The sequence below is a fragment of the Rissa tridactyla genome, chromosome 23 (assembly GCF_028500815.1).
Source record: "Rissa tridactyla isolate bRisTri1 chromosome 23, bRisTri1.patW.cur.20221130, whole genome shotgun sequence".
NCBI lineage: Eukaryota > Metazoa > Chordata > Aves > Charadriiformes > Laridae > Rissa > Rissa tridactyla.
In genome coordinates, this window is record NC_071488.1 from 1,178,977 (window position 1) to 1,199,018 (window position 20,042).

General features: G+C 54.6%; 1 protein-coding gene across 9 annotated transcripts in view; it reads left to right on the top strand.

Moving 5' to 3' along the window:
• Positions 1 to 20,042, top strand: part of GATAD2B (GATA zinc finger domain containing 2B) — a 42,949-nt gene that overhangs the window by 10,506 nt on the left and 12,401 nt on the right. For 5 of the 9 annotated variants that reach the window (XR_008463381.1, XR_008463382.1, XR_008463383.1 and 2 more), the window contains exon 2: positions 15,352 to 15,681. Coding sequence is in view for 5 of the 9 variants with exons in the window: in XM_054182587.1 (XP_054038562.1) it covers positions 15,353 to 15,681 (329 nt within the window). In the remaining 4 variants the exon portion in view is untranslated. Of the gene's footprint in view, positions 1 to 4,190; positions 4,209 to 5,568; positions 5,588 to 13,686; positions 13,705 to 14,186; positions 14,446 to 15,351; positions 15,682 to 20,042 lie in introns of those variants that run through there. The other 4 variants (XM_054182588.1, XM_054182591.1, XM_054182590.1 and 1 more) reach the window with 4 other exon arrangements.

Consider the following 20,042-nt stretch of genomic DNA (forward strand, 5'->3'; position numbering starts at 1 on the left):
TGGCACCGTCGTCGTTTCCTTGGCTGGTGCGTGGTAGTCACGCCATGGACTAAACCTCACCCTGCCATCACGTGCTACGTTAGTCCTTTAACAAGTGACTTTATAATTCAAACTTTCCAAATATTTCATCCCAATACATTAACTCCAGGTGATCGCATCCTACTTTTTTGGTCGGCTGCTTCTTCTTACCTTCCTGATTAGTTACCTGGGAAAGCTTGAAGGTTTACCGCCCTAGAGACCCTGGCCACCCGTCCTTTGTGTAGTATATTTAAGAATCACTGTAAAAGCGTAAATGAAGAGAAGATGGGGACTTGTGGGCTAATCACCCGGCAGAGCTGATGGGAATGGGGAGAGATTTCTCAGCGATGGATCACCTGCAGATAATGAATTGGGTTCGGGAAACAGAGCCGCATAAAAGCAGCTATTGTTAGCACTTTCACAGACTTCGTCAAAGGCCTTTTCATACTGGAAATAGAAGCACCCAGAGGATGGGTCCTTATGAAAGGACCCTAAAATTCAATTAAACGAACAGTCCAGTGATGTTTTACCAATACTTTTCCCCATCCTGGCCATAAAGATCTTTTAGAAGCCTTGAAACAGCGGGAGAAAGGACCGGACAGGAGGAGAGATCTAAGGCATCTCCAACCACCCCTAATTTGTTAGAAAAAGTTTCATCTCTGCCGAATCTCCGCATGCCTTAAAACAAGGATGAAAGGTCTGGAGGAAGATGGGGGAGTACGGAAAAAGCATGAAACGGTCCTAAAAATCAGAGAATGGGAACGGCCGAGGACAGAGGAAAATGCTGGAGAAACTTTCTGTGGCGGTGAGCTGCTGTCGAGGAGGAGGTGAGATAAAGAAGCGTAGGATGGAGGTTTCTGTAGGGGGATGCACCTGGGGTCGTGCAGTCTCCTCCTTGGTACCAGTTGATGTTTCTCCATGGCATGGTGAAGAAAGGATGAGCTGCGAGGCTGGGCTGCAGTGCCCGGGTGATCCCAGTGAAGACCAGTTGAGTACCAGTTGGCAGGGCTGGGGCTGCCCTGAGCATCATACGTGGACTCAGTGTTGGGGAACCAAACTTCAACTGCAAAGGCCCGCAGCCGAGGACATGTTGCTTAGACATGAATGTTGAGAGACAGTCAGCAAAACCATCTCAGTTCTGGGTTTTAAATGAAGAGCGGGTCAACTTTGTCTGTGATCAGACCTAAACGGCTTCTTCACGCCATATGGAGAGAGGTTTCTCAACGTAATACCTTCTTTTCCGTGCCCCAAGACCCCAAACCACATCGTTTCTTCAAGCAGAACCTCAGGATTTCTCAAGACTTCTCAGCCATAATGCACTTGGGCTATCTCTTAAAAAAACCCCCAACAAACAAAACAATTTCTTATCCCACATTTCTCCTCTCGGTTCTCCCATGACCTGCCACTTGGTCTGCACATCTTTGGTGGACACAGCCTGGAAATAAACCTTATTGGGGCCCAAGCCACCAACTCATTAGTTTATAAATCTATGGTAACTACCATGTAATTAAAGCCTAATTAGTTATTTCCCCCTTTGTAAACGAAATTGTTCCGTTTTATCTAATAAAGGCAAACTCGGGTAGTACCAGTGCTCGGAGTGGCATTGAGACTCTGCTTAATTACCGGCTTCTCTGCAGCCCATAGGTTGGCTGAATGCATGATAGTTACTGGGTGTTATAGATTACATGGTTATTTGTGCGCTGTGTAATGGCTTTATTTTTAGAAGATGATTTGATAATGCTTTCAGCGTGTAAAACCAGTGAAACCTGTGTGCGCTATCTTGAAAAAGATGTAATTTGTAAGTCGGGTCACTTCTGCTCGCTCCACAAATAAATTAAGTGTAGGACTAATACTAATTACATGCGGGGAGTCTCTCCAAATTGACGCTCGTGCTCTTGTTAACCTTTGATTAGCACCATTTTGTGATTTGCAACCCAAAATGGAAGGTGCCCGTTTCACGGGTTATTTCAGCCGCCGGGTCTCACAGACCGTTCTCATCTGAACCGTTGGGACGCCGATTGCCATTCCGTGTTTGGCACAGCCCCGTTTGTGCTGGATTTTGGATTAAGCTGTCCCTTCACCAGCTTTGGAAAATGGTTGAACCGACTCCGTTAACAGAGAGGGTTTAGACCTCCTGGCCCGTGAATGCAGCTCCCGCCATTGCAGGCGGCAGCTTTGTGCAGGAATTACCAACACCTTCAAACGCGCTTCAACCGCAGGTACCTGGTTGCTGAGCAAGGGGCAGTCACTCATCTGAGGCTCCCACAAAACAGACTCATGGAAGGGTTTAGATGCGAAGGGACCTTAAAGACCATCCAGTTCCCCCCCTGCCCTGGGCAGGGACACCCCCCACCAGCCCAGGTTGCTCCAAGCCCCGTCCAACCTGGCGTTGGACACCTCCAGGGATGGGGCAGCCACAGCTTCTCTGGGCAACCTGCGCCAGGGGCTCATCCCCTCACAGCCAAGAATTCCTTCCTCACATCTCATCTCAATCTCCCCTCTTCCAGTGTGAAACCCTTCCCCCTCGTCCCATGGCTCCCCTCCCTGCTCCAGAGTCCCTCCCCAGCTTTCCTGGAGCCCCTTGAGGGACTGGAAGGGGCTCCAAGGTCTCCGCGGAGCCTTCTCTTCTCCAGGCTGAGCCCCCGCAGCTCTCAGCCTGTCCCCACAGCAGAGGGGCTCCAGCCTCCACCCCGGGGCAGGACCCTGCACTTGGCCTGGTTGAACCCCATGAGGGTCACACGGAGCCACTTTTCCACCCTGTCCAGGTCCCTCTGGATGGCATCCTGTCCCTCAGGCATGTCACCGCACCACTCGGCTTGGTGTCATCTGCAAGTGTGCTCAGAGTGCCCTTGATCCCAGTGTCCATGTCACTGATGAAGATATTGACCAGCACCGGTCCCATTACAAACACCTGAGGGACGCCACTTGTCACCGATTTCCATCTGGACATTGAGCCGTTGACCACCACCTTCCGGGTGCGACCATCCAACCAATTCCTCATCCACCAAACAGTCCAACCATCAAATCCACATCCCTTCAATGTAGAGAGAAGGATGTTGGGGAGGACCATGTCAAAGGCCTTACAGAAGTCCAGACAGATGACATCCATAGCTCTTCCCTTGTCCACTGATGTAGTCTCTCCATCACGCAAGGCCACTAGGTTGGTGATGATGAGAAGATGAAGATGAGAAGCCAAACCTGTAGGCGGCGTCTTCAAAACCATGTGGATGTTTGAAACCACGGCTGGTTGGAGCTCCAGCCCAGTCTCTGCTGGCCCCAGGGTGGGGAGATGCTCTCCTCCAGCGAGCAGGGACGATGCAGATGCTCTCCTCCAGCCAACCTCATGCCACAGTTGGCTTCGCCGCCATCCCTCGGCATCTTCACTGGGACCAGTGATGGAGAGGATGCTTTGACCAACCTGGTCTACTGGGAGATGTCCCTGCCCAGGGCAGGGGGTGGGACTGGATGGTCTTTAAGGTCCTTTCCCACCCAAACCATTCCACGATTCTATGACACCTTGGGGTGGGGGATGTTTTGTGGGGGGGTGAGCAGAGCCCCATGTGTGTGGCCGGGCGTGCAGAGCGTCAAGGGACCCCGGCGGGGTTTTTTTCGGGAGGGAAACAGTTAAAATACCATCAGAGGAAAGGAGCTCTCATGAATGAAGACAAAGTTTGGCGGGGGGCCAGGGGCTGCTGGCGGCTGGGGGGAGGGAGGGGGCGGCAGCCAACTGACTCTTATACCACAACCCACTTAAAAAAAAAAAAAAAAATTAAAAAAAAAAAATTAAGAGATAATTCCATGTCCTGAGGTTACAAACCGGCTGCAACTGGTTTTTTTTTTTTTTTCTCTCTTTTTTTTTTTTTTTTTTTCCTCTCTTTCCCTGCCCCGCGAGGCATCATGGGTAAAAGTAAGCATCCCCCTTTTCTTTTGTTTAATATAACAGTACAGCGCATGATTGGCAGGGAAGTGCCCGTTTTGAGACAGGGTTTCTGCAGGTCCCTGGAGGGGGATGGCACGCGGGGCCGCCCATGCTCTTCCGAGAGGGCTCCTCGTAAAAAAAGCTTGGCTCTTCCTCGCCCTCCTCTCCCCCCTTCCCGCTCCGCCGTCCCCGCTCCCCGGCTCTCCCGTCCCCCCTTCTTTTCTCCCTAATTTTCTTGACAACTAGAGGAGGCAGCAGGAATATTGTACCTGTAAGTATTCTTTAGACTGTCCTTTTTTTTTTTTAATTTTATTTTTTTTTAAACGGACAAAAGGCTCTTTATGGATTATCAGATCTGCTTTTTCTCTCTTTTTTTTTTAACATGAGTTTGGCAGCTAAATGTAATGTCTTTACAGAATATTTTAAGGAGACAACTAGCACTGTTGCTTGTATTTGCTGTTGGAGAGGATCCCTTCCCCCTTCCCCCCCGCCCAAAAAAACCCCCACCAGCCTCCTACCATCGCTATTCCGCTGGAATTACTAAATCCGACCCTCCCCGCTGCACGGGCAGGCTGATTATATTCAAAAATTCCCAAAAATAATAATTACTATTTTTCCTTTTGTCTGTAGTGCTGATGCTTTGCTGTAACAGCACCCCCCTCCCCATCCCCTTTTATTTTATTTTATGTTATTAATGTTATATGTTATTCCCCCCCCCCCCCGCCCCTGGGTGCCGGGGGCCGCCAGCTGACGGGCGCGCGTGGCTGGCCGCCAGCGCGCAGGAGCGTGCGGCGCCCACAAAGGCAGGGCCCGCAGTCGAGGAAATCGCGGCGCATTATATAAGGAAGCCTGCGTCATCCCCGGCGAGCTCAGCCCGGCCGGCGGGAGGAGGAGGAGGAGGAGGACGGAGGCCAGCGCTCCCCTTTTCCCCCCATTACCTTTACTATCCCTGTTTTTCTCCCGACCAGGCTGCTTTTCCCTAGTGCACGCGATCCCCCTGAAGCAGGAGGAGTGGGTTCATATGTATTTATTTTTTTCTCCCCCATCGAGGGGCAAGAAGCAGCTTTTTTTTCCTCTCCCCACGCAAATGCCTTTATGGGGTAAGGTGTAAGGCCTGTTGCGCTGGGTGCAGCGGCAGTGGTGACCCCCCCTCCTAAGAAATTAACTTTGCTAAAAACACAAACTTTGGAGGGGAAGGTGGGAGAGGGGAAGAAGCGCCTTTGCTGCCCCGTTGGGTTCGTACCGGGCAAAACTCAACCTGGGGCTGTAAATCCCGGGGCCGGGGGGGGCCAGGGTTGTGTTTCACGAGCCGTGTGATTCCCCCCCCCGCCCCCGCAGCTGTGGCCACTGGCATTTTATCCAGTGAATCAGTTTGGAAGTTGTGTCCGTTACCGACCACAGCACTCTTAGAATCAGAAAACGACAGCCGAGTATTTTGCCCGTTCATGTATTAATTTGCCTTCTGGATGGCTGGGGGGAGGAAGCCACCGGGGGGGGGACACACGGGTGTCTCCCAGCGCTCAGAGCCGGCCACGGGAAGGGGAAACAGCAGAACTGTTTTAACGAGTTTGCGCCGAAACGACTGTAAGAATTTACGGTCTGCTGCAACCCAGAGACAGCTCCCCACTCCTGCCGAAAACTGCCCGCACGGTTTGTCTTCTAAAATATTTCCTTTGTCTTATTTTATTATTTTTTTTAATTCCCCTCCCTTGCATCTGAGTGGCAGGGAGAAGCCTCGCTTCACCCCCCGATTTATGAATGACTTCTCCTTTTACGCTCGGTGAATTTTTTTTTTTTAAAGGCTCTGTCAGCTCTTTTCTCTTTGTTGAGGCTGTATTTAGGGCTGTGTGTTTCTTTAAAGCCTCCTGCACCTTCTGCTCTTGATGAAATCTCCGCGATAGGCCCTACGTATTTTCCTTCTTACCTGCAGAAAAATTCCTCCACAGGGCTGCAGCGGAGTGTTTCTCTTTGCGGCTCACACAATAATCCCAGCCCGCCGTAGTATTTCTTGACAACTTACGATCCGTAGCATCAGCCTTCAAAGAGCGACACGTTTTCATTCGATAGTGGGGTGGGTTTTTCTTCCCCCCCCCCACTTTGCATTAGTGTTCTTGCAGATCTCTCTTCAGACTGCCGAGCCGTTAAGTCATAATTACCTTTTTAGGTTATTATCCTTTTTATAGTATTGTATGGAAATGCTCGTCTTGGGAGCCAGCCATTTTGTGTGTGCTGGGTTGAAATGCGTTTTACGACGTGGATGTTGGTTTGTAATTCAGCCTAGATGGAAGCGCAGACGTCGGAGCGGGGCATGTGCTGGGCTCTCGGCAGCCCTTAGACACACCGTTTCATCCCGACGGGCTCCGGACGAGGAGCCGAACCCCGGGGAAACCCGCTTTTTGCCTCCGGGCTCGGTGCGTTTTTAAGTGTGTGAAGGGAATCGGGCGATTCGGGGGTGCAGAAGCGGGTTTTGAACAGCAGGAGCCGAACACGTTCAGGTGAGTTGGACCCCAGCACCTGTAGGTGCCATTTCCGCTCCCCGAGCCCGGCAGAACAGGGCTTTAAACAGCTTGTATTCCACCCACGTTATAGTTTTGAATATATAAATGACAGTGCGCCTTCGCTCTAACCTGGGACGGACGCGCCGGTTGGGCGTTGGGTCCCTGGAAACGTTATGGATAACGCAGGGACGTTGGGGTTTGGATACTGGAGCCCCAGTTTCTGAGTCTTTTCCGTGCAACCCTGTGTGTTACAAACGCATTTGTTCCGATAATCCAACCCAGTTGCTTTTTTTTTCTTTTTTTGAACTAACGCAGCCCCAAATGTTCCCGAATTGTGCGTGAAGGCGCTCGCTTCCCCTGGGGTTTTATTTCATGGGGTGCGGCAAGGGGTACCTGTAATGCTTCCGAATCTCTCATCCCAGTGGGGCTTATTCCTGCTGGGGTAAAATCTGGTGCAACGTCTCGGCTGAAGCTGGAAACAGCGCCAAGCTGCAGATTTAGGCTGAGTCCGGTGGTGGAAGGGCATCTCTGCAACCATCAGCTTCCCTGTATGCTTGGGATCTGCTTGGATGGCTTGGAAAAAAACAAAAATACTGATTTGGGGTTTACTGGTGTGTGTGTCTGTGGCTGGAGGGTGGCATCCTTCTCCTTGATGATGGCGGCTGAAAACTGTTCTCGCCTGCGTGGGATGTGGGAGATGCTCTGCCCTTCTGGACCGTGTCCGTGCCAGCGTTGGGGATATTTCTGTACGTCTCTCCTTCCCTGTCAGGGCGGGAGGAAAAAACGTCCTTCTTGGCTTCTGGAGCGTCGTTAGGTGGAGTGCTTCGCGCACGTGGATGGACTTAGGCTGCACTTGGGAAGAGCAGAAATTAATCTTTCTAGAAAACCGCCCTTCTCAAAGGGCATGGGATGTTCCTGGTCTCCTGAAGCTGCTGCGGATGCCCGTCTGTCTGCGTTTGGTTCTCGTTTCTGGGGGATGGCGTTGACACCTGGCCTTCCCCAAGGCTGCTCCGCACCCGCACTCTGCCGATAGCCTCTGCGAAGGACTGTGTGATCCCGTTCCTCACGCGAGCGTGACCAGCTTTCTGTTCCTGCAGCCCTCTCCTGCCTCTACAGGGCTCTGCTTCAGCCACACGGGGAGGGTTTTCTCTCCTACAGGCGCATCCATAAACCTCTGTGCAGGAGATACCCACGTGCACGCAACATTTTCGGTGTCTGCAGTTCCTGACCATCGCCTGGTCGTGCTGTAACGTGGCGTGGGGTCAGTACTACGTCTCACAAACAATCTGGAGATTAATTGCCACGAGCAACGTCCTCGCCACCGCTCTCAATCCTCACTGCGAGCGCTGAGCATCCCCCGCAGGTGTCCTCGAGCTGCTGCGGGCACCCACCACCAGGCAGGGGCTGGCAGGTTTGGTTTTGGTGCTTTGTCCTCCAAGAGGGAGCTGCCGGGCCGGTGCTGCCTCCTCTGCTGCTGCGGGCTGGCTGATGGCGCCCTCGGAGCTGTGTCGCGTCGAGCAGCAGGGTTACAACGGTGATGTTCCACCTGGGCACGGAGCACGGCCCTTGCTCTGTGCGTCGGTACCCGGAGCCCGTGCTGCCCCCCGTGTCCTCGCCCTTCTCCTCCCTGGACAACGAGTGGCTTTGCAGGGAGCAGAGCAGGCGCCAGGTCGGGTTTGTCCTTTTCCTTTCGTGCTTCCTCGGAGGCAGGAACGCAGGGAGCCGCCCCGGCTCTTCCAGGGCTGTTGGCTGCCTCTGTGCTGCTGGAGCAGAGATGAGTAAGGAAACTGGTTGTTACTGGACAGGGTGGGACTGGGGAGACCTTGTGTCACTGGAACCACGTGGCCAGGGGAAGATTTTCCTTTTAAGAAATGTCGGAGGAGATCTGTTGTAGAGTCCGTCTCACTCGTGAGGGTGGCCAGTATAAACAGCTTCGCAGGAAGGCGGGAGTAGGGTTGCCAGGAGGATTTTGGAACGCTCTGCAAAAAGTTTTAGCCCCGGCTAGTTCAGAGAGGAGGCAGATCAGTGATCCCTCGTTGGCGGATCAGAGATCCCTCGTGGCAGATCAGCGATTCCTCGTGGCAAAGCAGTGATCCCTCGCGGTGGATCGGAATTCCCTTGTGCAGAGAGTCTGGAGCGGAGGAGAAGAGGAGCCATGACTCTTGCCGGGCTGGGGGTGGAGGTTCGGAGCGTGTCCCGTCTCAGCTGGTCCACGCGTGGTGGGATTAGTGCTGCCCGGAGCGTGGGCAGATGGAGAGCTCCAGCCTGGGAGCTGGAGGAAACCTCCGGCAGCAGCGGCGTGACGTCTGGATGTCGTGGCCTTCACCTCGGGCGCCTCGCTCGGACTCCTGCGAGAAAGGAGGAGTGTAGGTTGCACCTGGATCGCGTCCAGAAGGAGAAGTTGGAGGATTTCTGTCTGGTTTTTCTGCACCTGCAGCCGCCGTCTCAGCTCCAGGGGAGTCTCCCTGCGTCTCTGCTGGTTTCTTGTAAGGTTTTCCCTTCTGGGTGCTGCTGCTTCTTGGGCGGGCAGGTAGGATGACACATTATCTTGTGTTGCCTTTCAGCTTTGCGGTGTGTCAGCCTGTTAATTGCAACCCATCAATTAGTTCTGGAGGGACTGAGGCCCCGAACAGCGGCTGGACGATATGGTTGGTCGCGTAGGAGGCCAAAAGTGTGGGTTAACACAACGGAGGAGCCCTAAAAGAAAGTCAAGGAAGGGGCTGTAACCTCCTGGGGCTTCCTGGCATAAACTCGGGTGGAAATTAACTTCTGTTGATGCTGCCAAATTTCAGTTGCTTGGTCCCACCTTCATTGGGCACATGTGAGGATGTTTATCCATACCGGCTGTATCTAGTCCCTAGATATACTTGCTTCTCCAGTATAATATTAATTTTTTTGGCCCAGCTCACTTGTTAGAACTTTTAAAATAGTTGTCTTGGTTTTTTGTTTTTATGTTTTTGTTTTTTTTTTTCCTTGTGGGTGCTGTATCAAATATAAATGGAAAATTGGGCTGCTGCTTTGTTTGTCTGGGAATGGCAAACCTGTCTTTCGAGCACCGGAGACGTGAAAGCGCCTCAAGCCAAAGGAGCATCCAGAGGAGCGCGCGGCGCTCGGGCTGATGGCTGCCTCGCTGGAGGGGGCATCGGCACAGCTGGGCACCGGGCTGCCAGGCTCTCGCATGTCCGCACACAACAAGGTGCCTGTGGTGTCATCTGCGGGCGGGGGGCCGTTGTGAACCAAAAATGAAGGTGAGCCTGCAAACAGGTGACACCGGGAACGCGTGGATCAAACTGGAGGGGCTGTGGAGAGGAGAGCTCTTGAGGTCATAAGCCGGGAGGGGGTGCAGGGACTGGCTGGTGCTGGGGTGGAGAGAGGGCTTTGGAGCTTGCCCGGGTGATGGTGATGGTCGGCAGCGTCGGACTTCATGAAGTTCAACCATGTGACCCTCATGGGGCTCAACCAGGGCAAGTGCAGGGTCCTGCGCTGGGGCGCGACCAGCCCCTGGTGGGGCTGGGGATGGAGAGATGGAGAGATGGAGAGCAGCCCTGAGAGAAGGGCTTGGGGTGCTGGGGGGGGAAACGCTGGCCATGGGCTGGCAACATGCGCTGGCAGCCCAGAACCTCCCACAGCCCGGGCTGCATCCCCAGCAGCGTGGGCAGGGGGGCGAGGGGGGGATTCTGCCCCTCTGCTCCGCTCGGGGGAGACCCCCCTGCAGTGCTGCCTCCAGCTCTGGGGCACCAACAGCAGAAGGACACGGAGCTGTGGGAGCGGGGCCGGAGGAGGCCCTGGAGCTGCTGGGAGGGCTGGAGCCCCTCTGCTGTGGGGACAGGCTGAGAGAGCTGGGGGGGTTCAGCCTGGAGAAGAGAAGGCTCCGCGGAGACCTTGGAGCCCCTTCCAGTCCCTCAAGGGGCTCCGGGAAAGCTGGGAAGGGACTCTGGAGCAGGGAGGGGAGCCATGGGATGAGGGGGAAGGGTTTCACACTGGAAGAGGGGAGATTGAGATGAGATGTGAGGAAGGAATTCTTGGCTGTGAGGGGGGTGAGCCCCTGGCCCAGGTTGCCCAGAGAAGCTGTGGCTGCCCCATCCCTGGAGGGGTTCAAGGCCAGGTTGGACGGGGCTTGGAGCCACCTGGGCTGGTGGGAGGTGTCCCTGCCCAGGGCAGGGGGGGAACTGGATGAGCTTCAAGATCCTTTCCAACCCAAACCATTCCATGAGTCTATGATTTGGGGACCCAAAGTCTTTAGGAGGAGCATCTGCGCACCGAGTGACTGCGACTTGTCCATTTACATCGGGGACATCCCGTCGGTCGAGCACCAGGGTGATGCTCCCGTCGCAGCGAGGTGCTGACCGTTCTCCAGCTCGGCTGCGGAAGTTTTGCTGGGATTCCTAGAAGGCATTTTTCCTCACACAGCGGCTGGTCCGGTCTTGCTGACGGTGCTGCATTTCATCTCTCGGACCGCCCCGTGTGCCTGCGTCGTGGGGGCCGAGCAGGGTGTCCCCCCTTCTCCTTTGGCCGCCTCCTCCCTCTTAAATGTTGGCTCTAAACTGACACCAGCTATTTTTTTTCTGGATATTCGGGAAAGCCTGCTCACCTACAGAGCTGCAACTGGAGATAATTACAGTCTGTATCAAGTCAGAAACAAAACATGTTTTATAGCTCCCTTGTTTTCCCCTGGAGGATTTTGCCACCGTTTGAGAATTTTGTTTCAATTTTTGTTTTTTGTTGTGTGGTTGTTTTTTTTTTTTCAAAGAAGTTCCTTAGGGAAGCAAGAGGGAGAGCCTGCTTCCTGGGATGCGCCAGATCTCCGGGAGCGCTTTTGCCGGAGGCAGGCGAGTCTGGATGGTCTGGTTTTGGTGAGGATGTGCCGCGATGCCCGTTGCCTCCCGTCCTTCAGGTGTGACTCCAGCACACCCGCGCTGTCTGGGGCGGCCGACCGGCATCGCTCAACGCACCCTCGTCCTGTTACCGGCTGATTAACGAGGCTGGTTTCTTCTGCCAAGCGGCTAAAATTCAGAGAGGGGAAAAAAATCCGCTCTTGCTTAGTTTAGAATTCCAGACCGCCGATAAAGCGGAGGTGCTCCATGGCCAGTCCTCCTTTCCCAGTCCAACCAGGGCCGTTTAACCTCTGCTCTGCACTGGGGTTACGGTGACACAGAGCGGGGCCAGTACTGAGGTTCCAGACCGCCTGGCCTTTAGACTGGTTGATCAGCCCATGGTTAGAAGAATTCCTGCTCTTTTCTGTTGATTTTTGGGTGAAGTGGAGTGCTCTTCCCTGGCTTGCCCAGTTCCTCAGTTGAGATGCTCTGGAAATTCCCAGGAAAGCTGCAGTTTCTCCCTTCCCCCTCCTCACAGCTGAGTGTTCATGCTGAAGGGCCCCATTCAATAAAGAATCTGAAGCCTAATTTAATTTTTATTGAATCTGGCTGAAAGCACGTGCTCCTTACCCAGCCTGGAAAGCCTCCTCTTGAAAGGATTAAATACTTGTGGTACCTGTTTCTGATAACAGCGCTTTTGATTTGTTTCTAGTACTGAAGCCACTTACGTTAGGGGGGAGAGGGCATTTTGAAACCTTCAGATACCATCTACCGGCGTCTGTGCGAGCAGGGAGTTCATTCCCGGTCTGCTTGGTCCTCCCCTCCTGCAGCAAGTGGGTGTGCTAAAGGACACCGTCGAAATCCTGCTGACTGGTGGCCGTCGAGTCCTGGATCGCTGTGGCGTTCCCTTGGTGTTTGTTGGCCAGATCTTTGATTGCCAACCCGCTGTGTTCCCCTTCTGCCTCCTGAGATGGTGTTTCTTTAACTTTCCAAACGACAAACCGCTCGTGCTATGGCTCTGTGCGAGCGGGGGACAGCAAAGGTGGAAAATCACGGGGATGCTGTGATGCTCGGGGACATGGTACCGCTCTTGCCATGGAGCACGATGGGTCCGCGTAGGTGGGGGACACCCAAAACGCCACTTTGGTGATGGGAGCGGCAGGTCCCTGGGCTTCCTGTGGGGAAGGGGAGGTGGAAAGAGACCTTCTGTCTTGCAGAAATGGAGCGATAGGTTTGTTCTCGTGTCATACCGCCGCTGTGCTCCTGCCTGGTCTCGCTGGTGGTGGTGGGCCCTGGCTGCTGCCGACTCCCTCGCTCGGCACAGACCCTGCCGCTGCCTCCGCCGCTGGTTTTGTCTCATGCTCCGACTCGGATCGGAGCGCAGCAATGTGGCTCCTCATCCCTTGCGAGCCTGCAGACGGGGCTTGACAGCTTCCTTCTGGCGGGAGGGCAGGGGCAGCCCCCAACCAGCAGGTCATTGCTTCTCTTTTCCCATGTGGCAGCTCAGGGGGCCAGCGGCGGCCGTGGGTCTTTAAAGGGAGCACCCAACTCCGCTCACGTTTCTTGGCGCTGCTTTGACTTGCTTAAATAACTGCCTGCGAAGGGCTATGGCTCGGTCTGAAACCTCATCACAGCCCAGCAACTCTCCCTTTGGGTACGTTGCTTTTTTTTGGCCCATGCCAGGTTTGCTGACGTGTCACCTTGAGGTGCCAATGTCACCTTTCATATTTCTTAAAATGGGCAAGTTTTTACGATGATCTGATGGTTTTCCTCACGTGGGTACATCTCACTACCCTTCTGAAGGCCAGAAGACGACCACTGTGCTCTCAGGAAGCCTGAACCTCCTTTGTGCCCTCTAGTATTGTTTTATTTTGCTGCTTGCCAGCAATATTGCAGCTGCATTTGTCTTGGTGTGGGAACACGACGTGAAATATCCGTGTGCATGAAGCAGATTTTTGAGTACCAAGTCGTAATTCAGTAGAATTATCAGTCTGGGTGCCACCAGCTCTCCTGTGCTCGCTGTGTGGTGTTTGGGGTTTTTTTAAGCGATACATTCAGTTCATGTATCAATGTGGAGCTTGTTTTGTAGGGACGAAGTGGCTTCTCAGTAGGGGAGAACCCGCAGGATGACTTGACTGCACGGCGGGGTGGGTTCCACTATCTAGGGATGCTTTTTTACTGTGTCCTCAAGCAAACGCTGAAGCGATGGCTGGTTAGAAAGTGCCTGCGCTCCCTCCCCGCACATCAGCCTTTGTCTGCCAGGTATCTGGACTTCTCCCTCCTCCTGCTCCTGCTTCTGCGCCTCCTCCTCCTCCTCTTCCTCCTCCTCCTCGCTTTCTTTCATCTCCCAAGAGTACGAAGTGGAGGAAGCAGCCGTGGAGGCCCTTTCATGGCTGAGTTAATTGGAGCTCGGCGCTTTCCCAGCAGCCGGATCCAGACCGCAGCGCCGGGTGCGGTGAGGCTCCTCGCTATCCCATGCTCTCTTAAATAACCCACCGCCGCTCACAGCTCCAATTTAACCTGGGGTCACTTCTTAGGGACGGGGGCGGAGAGCGGCATTTCATGTGTCTCCCTTGGCTTGCCTGCGCTTGCCTTTCTATATTTGGTTGCAGAAGACGTGCATTTTCCTGCAGAGAGACCAGACTGTCAAGTAGAAAGAAGTTGAAGGTGCTCACCCTGAACGTGGCAGCCTCTTTGAGATCGGGCTGCGCCAGAGGCTTCATCGGACTCTTTTTCTATTGCGTTGTGAATTTGCATTTGTTTTCTTGCTGCCTGCCGTGGCTGCACCCCTTTTTTTAAGAATAAGGTTTCTCTAGCGCAGTTCGTACCCTTGAAACCGTATTGATGCTGCAGTTGAACTCGTGTGCCAGCTGTGCTTCGGAAGATGTGTAATTAGAGGGGATTTAGAACTGAGCCAGAACAACATTTTCTTGGCAGAAATTTGGCTCGGTGCAGCTTTATCTCGTGAGGAAGTTTAGGAAGCTCCACCTGAAGCCAGCGTGGAGGAGCAGAGGTGCCCAAGGTTCGGCTGCTTTGGCCTCGTCTTTCGACTCGGAGCACACAGACCTTATTAACGAGCCCCTGCGAGCTGCTGGCGTGCGGAGCGAAACAAGCTATCGGTGGTTTTGAGATGGCCACGTCTTAATTCTGACTTATTTCCTGGTTGTTATCATCCCCAGCCCCGGTCTGCGCATCGGTAGGTAAAGACCTCACCCAGCTGGTCTTGCCCTGTTTTCAGGTGGAGCTCCCTCGGCTCTTTTTTTTTTGTAGGTAGTTTCTTATCAGCCTGGGAGCAGAGCAATGGGGCTGGGATGGGCTCTGTGGCTCCTTCCCTCTTTTTTTTACTGCATCTGTTTGCCACGGGGCATTTTTGCACCTGGAGGAGAGGCAGGCGGTCGGCCGGGGAAGATGGAGAGGGAGCGTGGGTGGAGATGCTCTTGTGTGTGCCTTCGTCCTTTGAGGGAGAAGGTGCCTCGCATTCCTCACCCGAGAGAGCAGAAAGAGCGGGGAAAAATCCCGTGCAGCAGGGGAATTTCTGTATTCTGGAAGCTTGCTACCAAACCTGGTGTGCCGTGGCATTCATACCGATAGCAGCGGGCTCAAACCATGCCGCAGGTCCCCTCAAAAACCAAAAGTCGGTGGCACAAAGCCTGTGCATAAAGACTTATAAAACCTAAGGCTGGGCACACGCAGCACGAGGAGGGACTGAGCTGCCCTCGTCGTGTCCCTGAACGACTTGAGCGTTTCCCAGTTCCTCTTTCTAGTAAACCTTGCTGGGTCGCAGCTGGTGGGGTTTCGATGCTGAAGGAGGGGTTTTGCCCCCGTTCTGGGGGGGGTGTGGGGTGCTCTTGCCTGTTTGGTGCGTGCGGTTCCTTCTGCTTGGGAAACTCCCTGCCTGGCGGGGTTGGGATCGTTGGGATCGGGACGAAAAGCATGCGGCACCGCTGCCGGCAGGTCACCGCACGCCGGAGCGTGGGAGGCGGGTGCTCCCCGAGGGGGGAGGCTGGGCTCGGAGGTCCCCGCCGGCCCCCAGGGGAGCTAAGCCGGGTTTGCTGTTTGCCGTGATATTGAATGTGTCCTTATCTCAACCTCTGTCCCGCAGGATGGACAGAATGACGGAGGATGCTCTGCGCCTGAACCTCTTGAAACGGAGCTTGGACCAAGCAGATGACCGGGATGATGTCCTGGCAAAGAGATTGAAAATGGAAGGACATGAGGCGATGGAGCGCCTGAAGATGCTGGCACTGCTGAAGAGGAAAGACCTCTCGGGCATCGAGGTGCCCCACGAGCTGCCGGTGAAGCAGGATGGTGTGAAAGTCTATGAAGAAAAGCTGAATGGGAGCCTTAGGCCCCATGGGGATGGCAGGACTGCAGGGAGGCCAGGGAAGGAAAACATTAACGATGAGCCGGTGGATATGAGCGCGAGGAGAAGGTAGGTGCCAAATGACTGGCGTCTGTAGCTTGCCTGTTGTTAATCCTGTGCTCTGCCAGATGTGAGAACCCAAGTCAGAAATTAAATCGACATTTTGCGGTCCTGGGGGCCTGGGGGAGTCTTCCTGGTGTCTGCGAGGTCCCTTTGGCTGAACGCCGAGAAGCGGAGCCTGCTCTCCCAGTAGAGCTTCCCTGGAAGGCATTCAGCACCGTTCTTTCATTGTTTTTGCTTCTGCTGCCCTTCTTATTCCACCCCAAAACCAGATGGATTTTGTTTCTTCCTCCGTCCGTACGTTTAGTGTTATGAGCTCCAGTTGCCGGGTGGCTGGCAGAGCAGACCCTGTGGGTGCGCGCGAGGGACGAGGGCTTCCCCTCCGGCCAGGACTTTTTATTAGCACCTACAAAAGTGGCAGCAGAAGTCCTTTATTTAGCTGGAGGCCAGCTCTGATGCAAGTGGCACGGACAGTCGCTCTCAAACCTGGCCCTGGCCAGGCTCCTGCCTCTGCGAGGAAGAATTAAATGGTTTTTCCTGCAGAGCTTTCCTTTCCAAAGTGCAGGCTGGGCTGTCGGGTGGAGGAGCAGAATGGAGGAGTCCTGTTTTAAGTAGGTGCAAAGTGCTGAGACCTTCCTGGGATGTTTTGGTGGGTGAAAATCTGGCCATGGGCTGGCAACGTATGCTGGCAGCACAGAACCCCCCGCAGCCTGGGCTGCATCCCCAGCAGCGTGGGCAGGGGGGCGAGGGGGGGATTCTGCCGCTCTGCTCCGCTCGGGGGAGACCCCCCTGCAGTCCTGCCTCCAGCTCCGGGGCCTCGGCACAGGAGAGACACGGAGCTGTGGGAGCGGGGCCGGAGGAGGCCCCGGAGCTGCTGGGAGGGCTGGAGCCCCTCTGCTGTGGGGACAGGCTGAGAGAGCTGGGGGGGTTCAGCCTGGAGAAGAGAAGGCTCCGCGCAGACCTTGGAGCCTCTTCCAGTCCCTCAAGGGGCTCCAGGAAAGCTGGGGAGGGACTCTGGAGCAGGGAGGGGAGCCACGGGACCAGGGGGAAGGGTTTCACACTGGAAGAGGGGAGATTGAGATGAGATGTGAGGCAGGAATTCTTGGCTGTGAGGGGGGTGAGCCCCTGGCGCAGGTTGCCCAGAGAAGCTGTGGTTGCCCCATCCCTGGAGGGGTTCAAGGCCAGGTTGGACGGGGCTTGGAGCAACCTGGGCTGGTGGGGGGCGTCCCTGCCCAGGGCAGGGGGGGAACTGGATGGTCTTTAAGGTCCCTTCGCATCTAAACCCTTCCATGAGTCTGTTTTGTGGGAGCCTCAGATGAGTGACTGCCCCTTGCTCAGCAACCAGGTACCTGCGGTTGAAGCGCGTTTGAAGGTGTTGGTAATTCCTGCACAAAGCTGCCGCCTGCAATGGCGGGAGCTGCATTCATGGGCCGGGAGGTCGATGACGGTGTCCCAGCTGGTTGAGTACGTCTCGGCGTGTGGACGTGGGGGAAGTTTGGCTGCTTGAGCAGGAAGGTCCGAGGGCAGCGTGAGCCCTCCTTGGGACGGGGTGCCTGTTTCCAGCCTTCTCTGTTCTTGGTCTCCCCTTTCATCGAGGAGCCAGGATCGCGATTCAGCAAAACCAAGATGGTTGTCTTCGTTGTTGTGTCATATTGGGGTCTTCTTGTGTTGGTGGGGGCTTTTGGATGACGAGGGGGTGCTGCCAGCGCTTCTGTGGGGCTCCTGTCCCAACAGGAGTGGTGAGCGGCTGATGGACCGGGGATTTGAAGGCAGGAGATCTCTGTGCTTCTGGGTGCTGTCAGTGTAGTAAATATTATAAAGATGAATGCCTTCATAGACACTTTCTGATCTGGCACACTCTGGCTTACAGAGCATCACAAGTGGTGAACAGACCTGGAGGTGGGAAGGGGAAAATCACCTGGATTGTTTTTCTTTAATGACAATATACATGGCTTAAATCTGCCCGGCCGCCTCTGCCGCTCGTTCAGCCTCCTGTAAAATCTGAAGAACTGCGTGCGGTGAGGCAGGGATGTTATAGTTGTGCACCGCGGGGTTTTATCTGTGCCCGTGGGAGCATTCGGGTACAAGCAACACCCTTTGTACGTGCCTGGCTTTTGCTTGTGTCTTGCTCCCAGCGCATCTTCGGGGTATCACACCTCTGAAAAGCCCAATTCTCCCCAGAAGCCCCGTGCGTGAGACAACACGGGTGATACTCAACCCCTTGGCGAATGGGTTTCAGCTCTCGAGGAATAACCGTGGCGCTGGGTAAGTTATTGTGCAGGTCATCTTCCCCCGAAGAGCTGGCAGGCGAACGCCAGCAATGCGGAGGCCTGAGTTACTCCAATATTGTGCAGGACGCGGGGAGTCCGGTTAGGGACCAGCACTGGGCGTGGGCACCGGGATTGAAAAGAAATCAGCCCTAAAAAGAGGTAGAAAAATTCTGCCGCGAGTTTTTGAAATAACTCAATGTGAAAAATATCTCTAGCAAGTGAAATAAGGCTAAAGGGTGTTTTAACTTTCCTAACCAGTGGTCACGAAGGTGGAGTTTGCTCGGGAATATGCTCCACGTCTCCTCACCTCGGCCTGCCTCCTGCGCCGTCGGTGCAGCTCTTCTTCCACTACTTTTGTTGTAATTACGCTCTTGCCTTGACAAAAGTAAATAAAACAGCCCTGACATACTCAGCAATTCTTTGCAGATGGCCCTGTTTTCCCCTGTCTGGTTTTGACGCTGGCTTTGCTTTTTCCCCCTGATGGAATGTAAATAAACCAGCCTGGACGTATCTGGATGCTTGTGCAAAATAATCACCAGCAGCCGTAATGCCAGCAGCCCGCATTGAGGAAAATCCTGGACCAAAAATCCGATGCTTTATTACTCTGGGTGTGTGCCCGAGATGTGGCCAAAAATGCAAGAGGAGCAAGAAAACCTGTTGTGTTCGATGCTGGATTGCCGTCAGTGCCTCTCGTCTGGGGTTCGGGATGCTGCTACTCAAAGCAAGCGGCATCCAGAGACTTGCAGCAAAATAAGGGACGTGTTTTCAGTGCCTGCGGGGTCCGCGCGAGCAGCCCCGATGCTGGTGGGGGAAGAGACCCTCTGCAAAAGCCCATTTTATTTTTAACGTGCGATCCTGTGCATTCCAGAGAGCCTCCTGCCCAAACACTTGGTCATCATGGTATTCGGTGACATTTGAGACTGTGTTTGGGGAACGGTGGCTGCGAGATGACCCGGGATACATGCTTCGTGGCAAGGACGTGTTTGTTCCCGAGCAGTTTCGTGTATAGACGTGCCCTGACTGATAGTTTGGAGAGGGGCGCCGTGGGTAGCTGGCAGCAGGAGCCAGCTAAAATGCCGTGGGAGGGTGATGGGCTGCTCGAGAGCTGTTGAAGACTCATCCAAGAGCAGCTCTCACTCTTGGCCAGCTAAATATAAAACTCCTTGGGTGCAGGTTGGTTGGCCTGGATGGACTCGGGCTGACTTGATCTCAATAGGATGCTCTGGACCTTCTCCGCTGACCGCGCTGCTGGGACAGACCACGGGCTCTGCCCCAGCTGGAAACCCTCCTGAGAAACCTCCTCTGCTCCAGAGAGGGAGCAGCAGCTGGAAAACCCCTGGTTTGGGTCCCGCACGCGGCCTCCGTGGGGTATCGAAAGGAGACCCGCCAGAACAGGACACGTGTTGATCAGCAGATAGTGTGTTCATGTGACGCCTTAAGTGCGTGACGGCCCACAAAGGGGTTATTGAGAGCTCTGAAACAACGCACCCACAAATAACCCACAGAGCCACGTCCCGGCACCTTCGGGCACAACCCAGAGCCTTCACGTCTTTGGTTTCTTCTTTTTTTGATTTATTGATGGTTTGGAGCCACGCTGCTGGGGACATTTCTCCAGCTGAAGAGTGACCCGCAGACTCCCTGAGTGACGGGGTTTGCCGTGGATGCGTAACGGCTGGAGAAAAAGGCAGCTCCGCAGCACCAGTGCTTCGAAATGCCCACGAACGCGGCTCGAACATTTGGGAGACGAAGCTGCCGAAGGCAAAACCCCCGAGTGAGCCAGCGTCCTGCTCCAAGCATCCTCTCCGGACCCTCCGTCCTCGGAGCAGCCCAGCCTGGGAGCTGGGATTTGGCTCCCTGCTTCCAAACTGGAAGTTTCAGATAAGATAATGTGTGTGTCTCCTGCCCCAAAGACCTTCCAGGGAGCCCAGGGCGATAATCTGCCTGCCTGGGTGGCAGCGTGCCCGCCGTGCGTTCCAGCCGTGGCGCTCCTGCTCTCCACACCGCACTGGTCAGCGTTTCTCCAGGGCTCGCCACGCACCCTCACATCAAATTGGTGACAGCAAAGGGCTTTTATTGGTGTCTCCTGACTGGGATGCCACA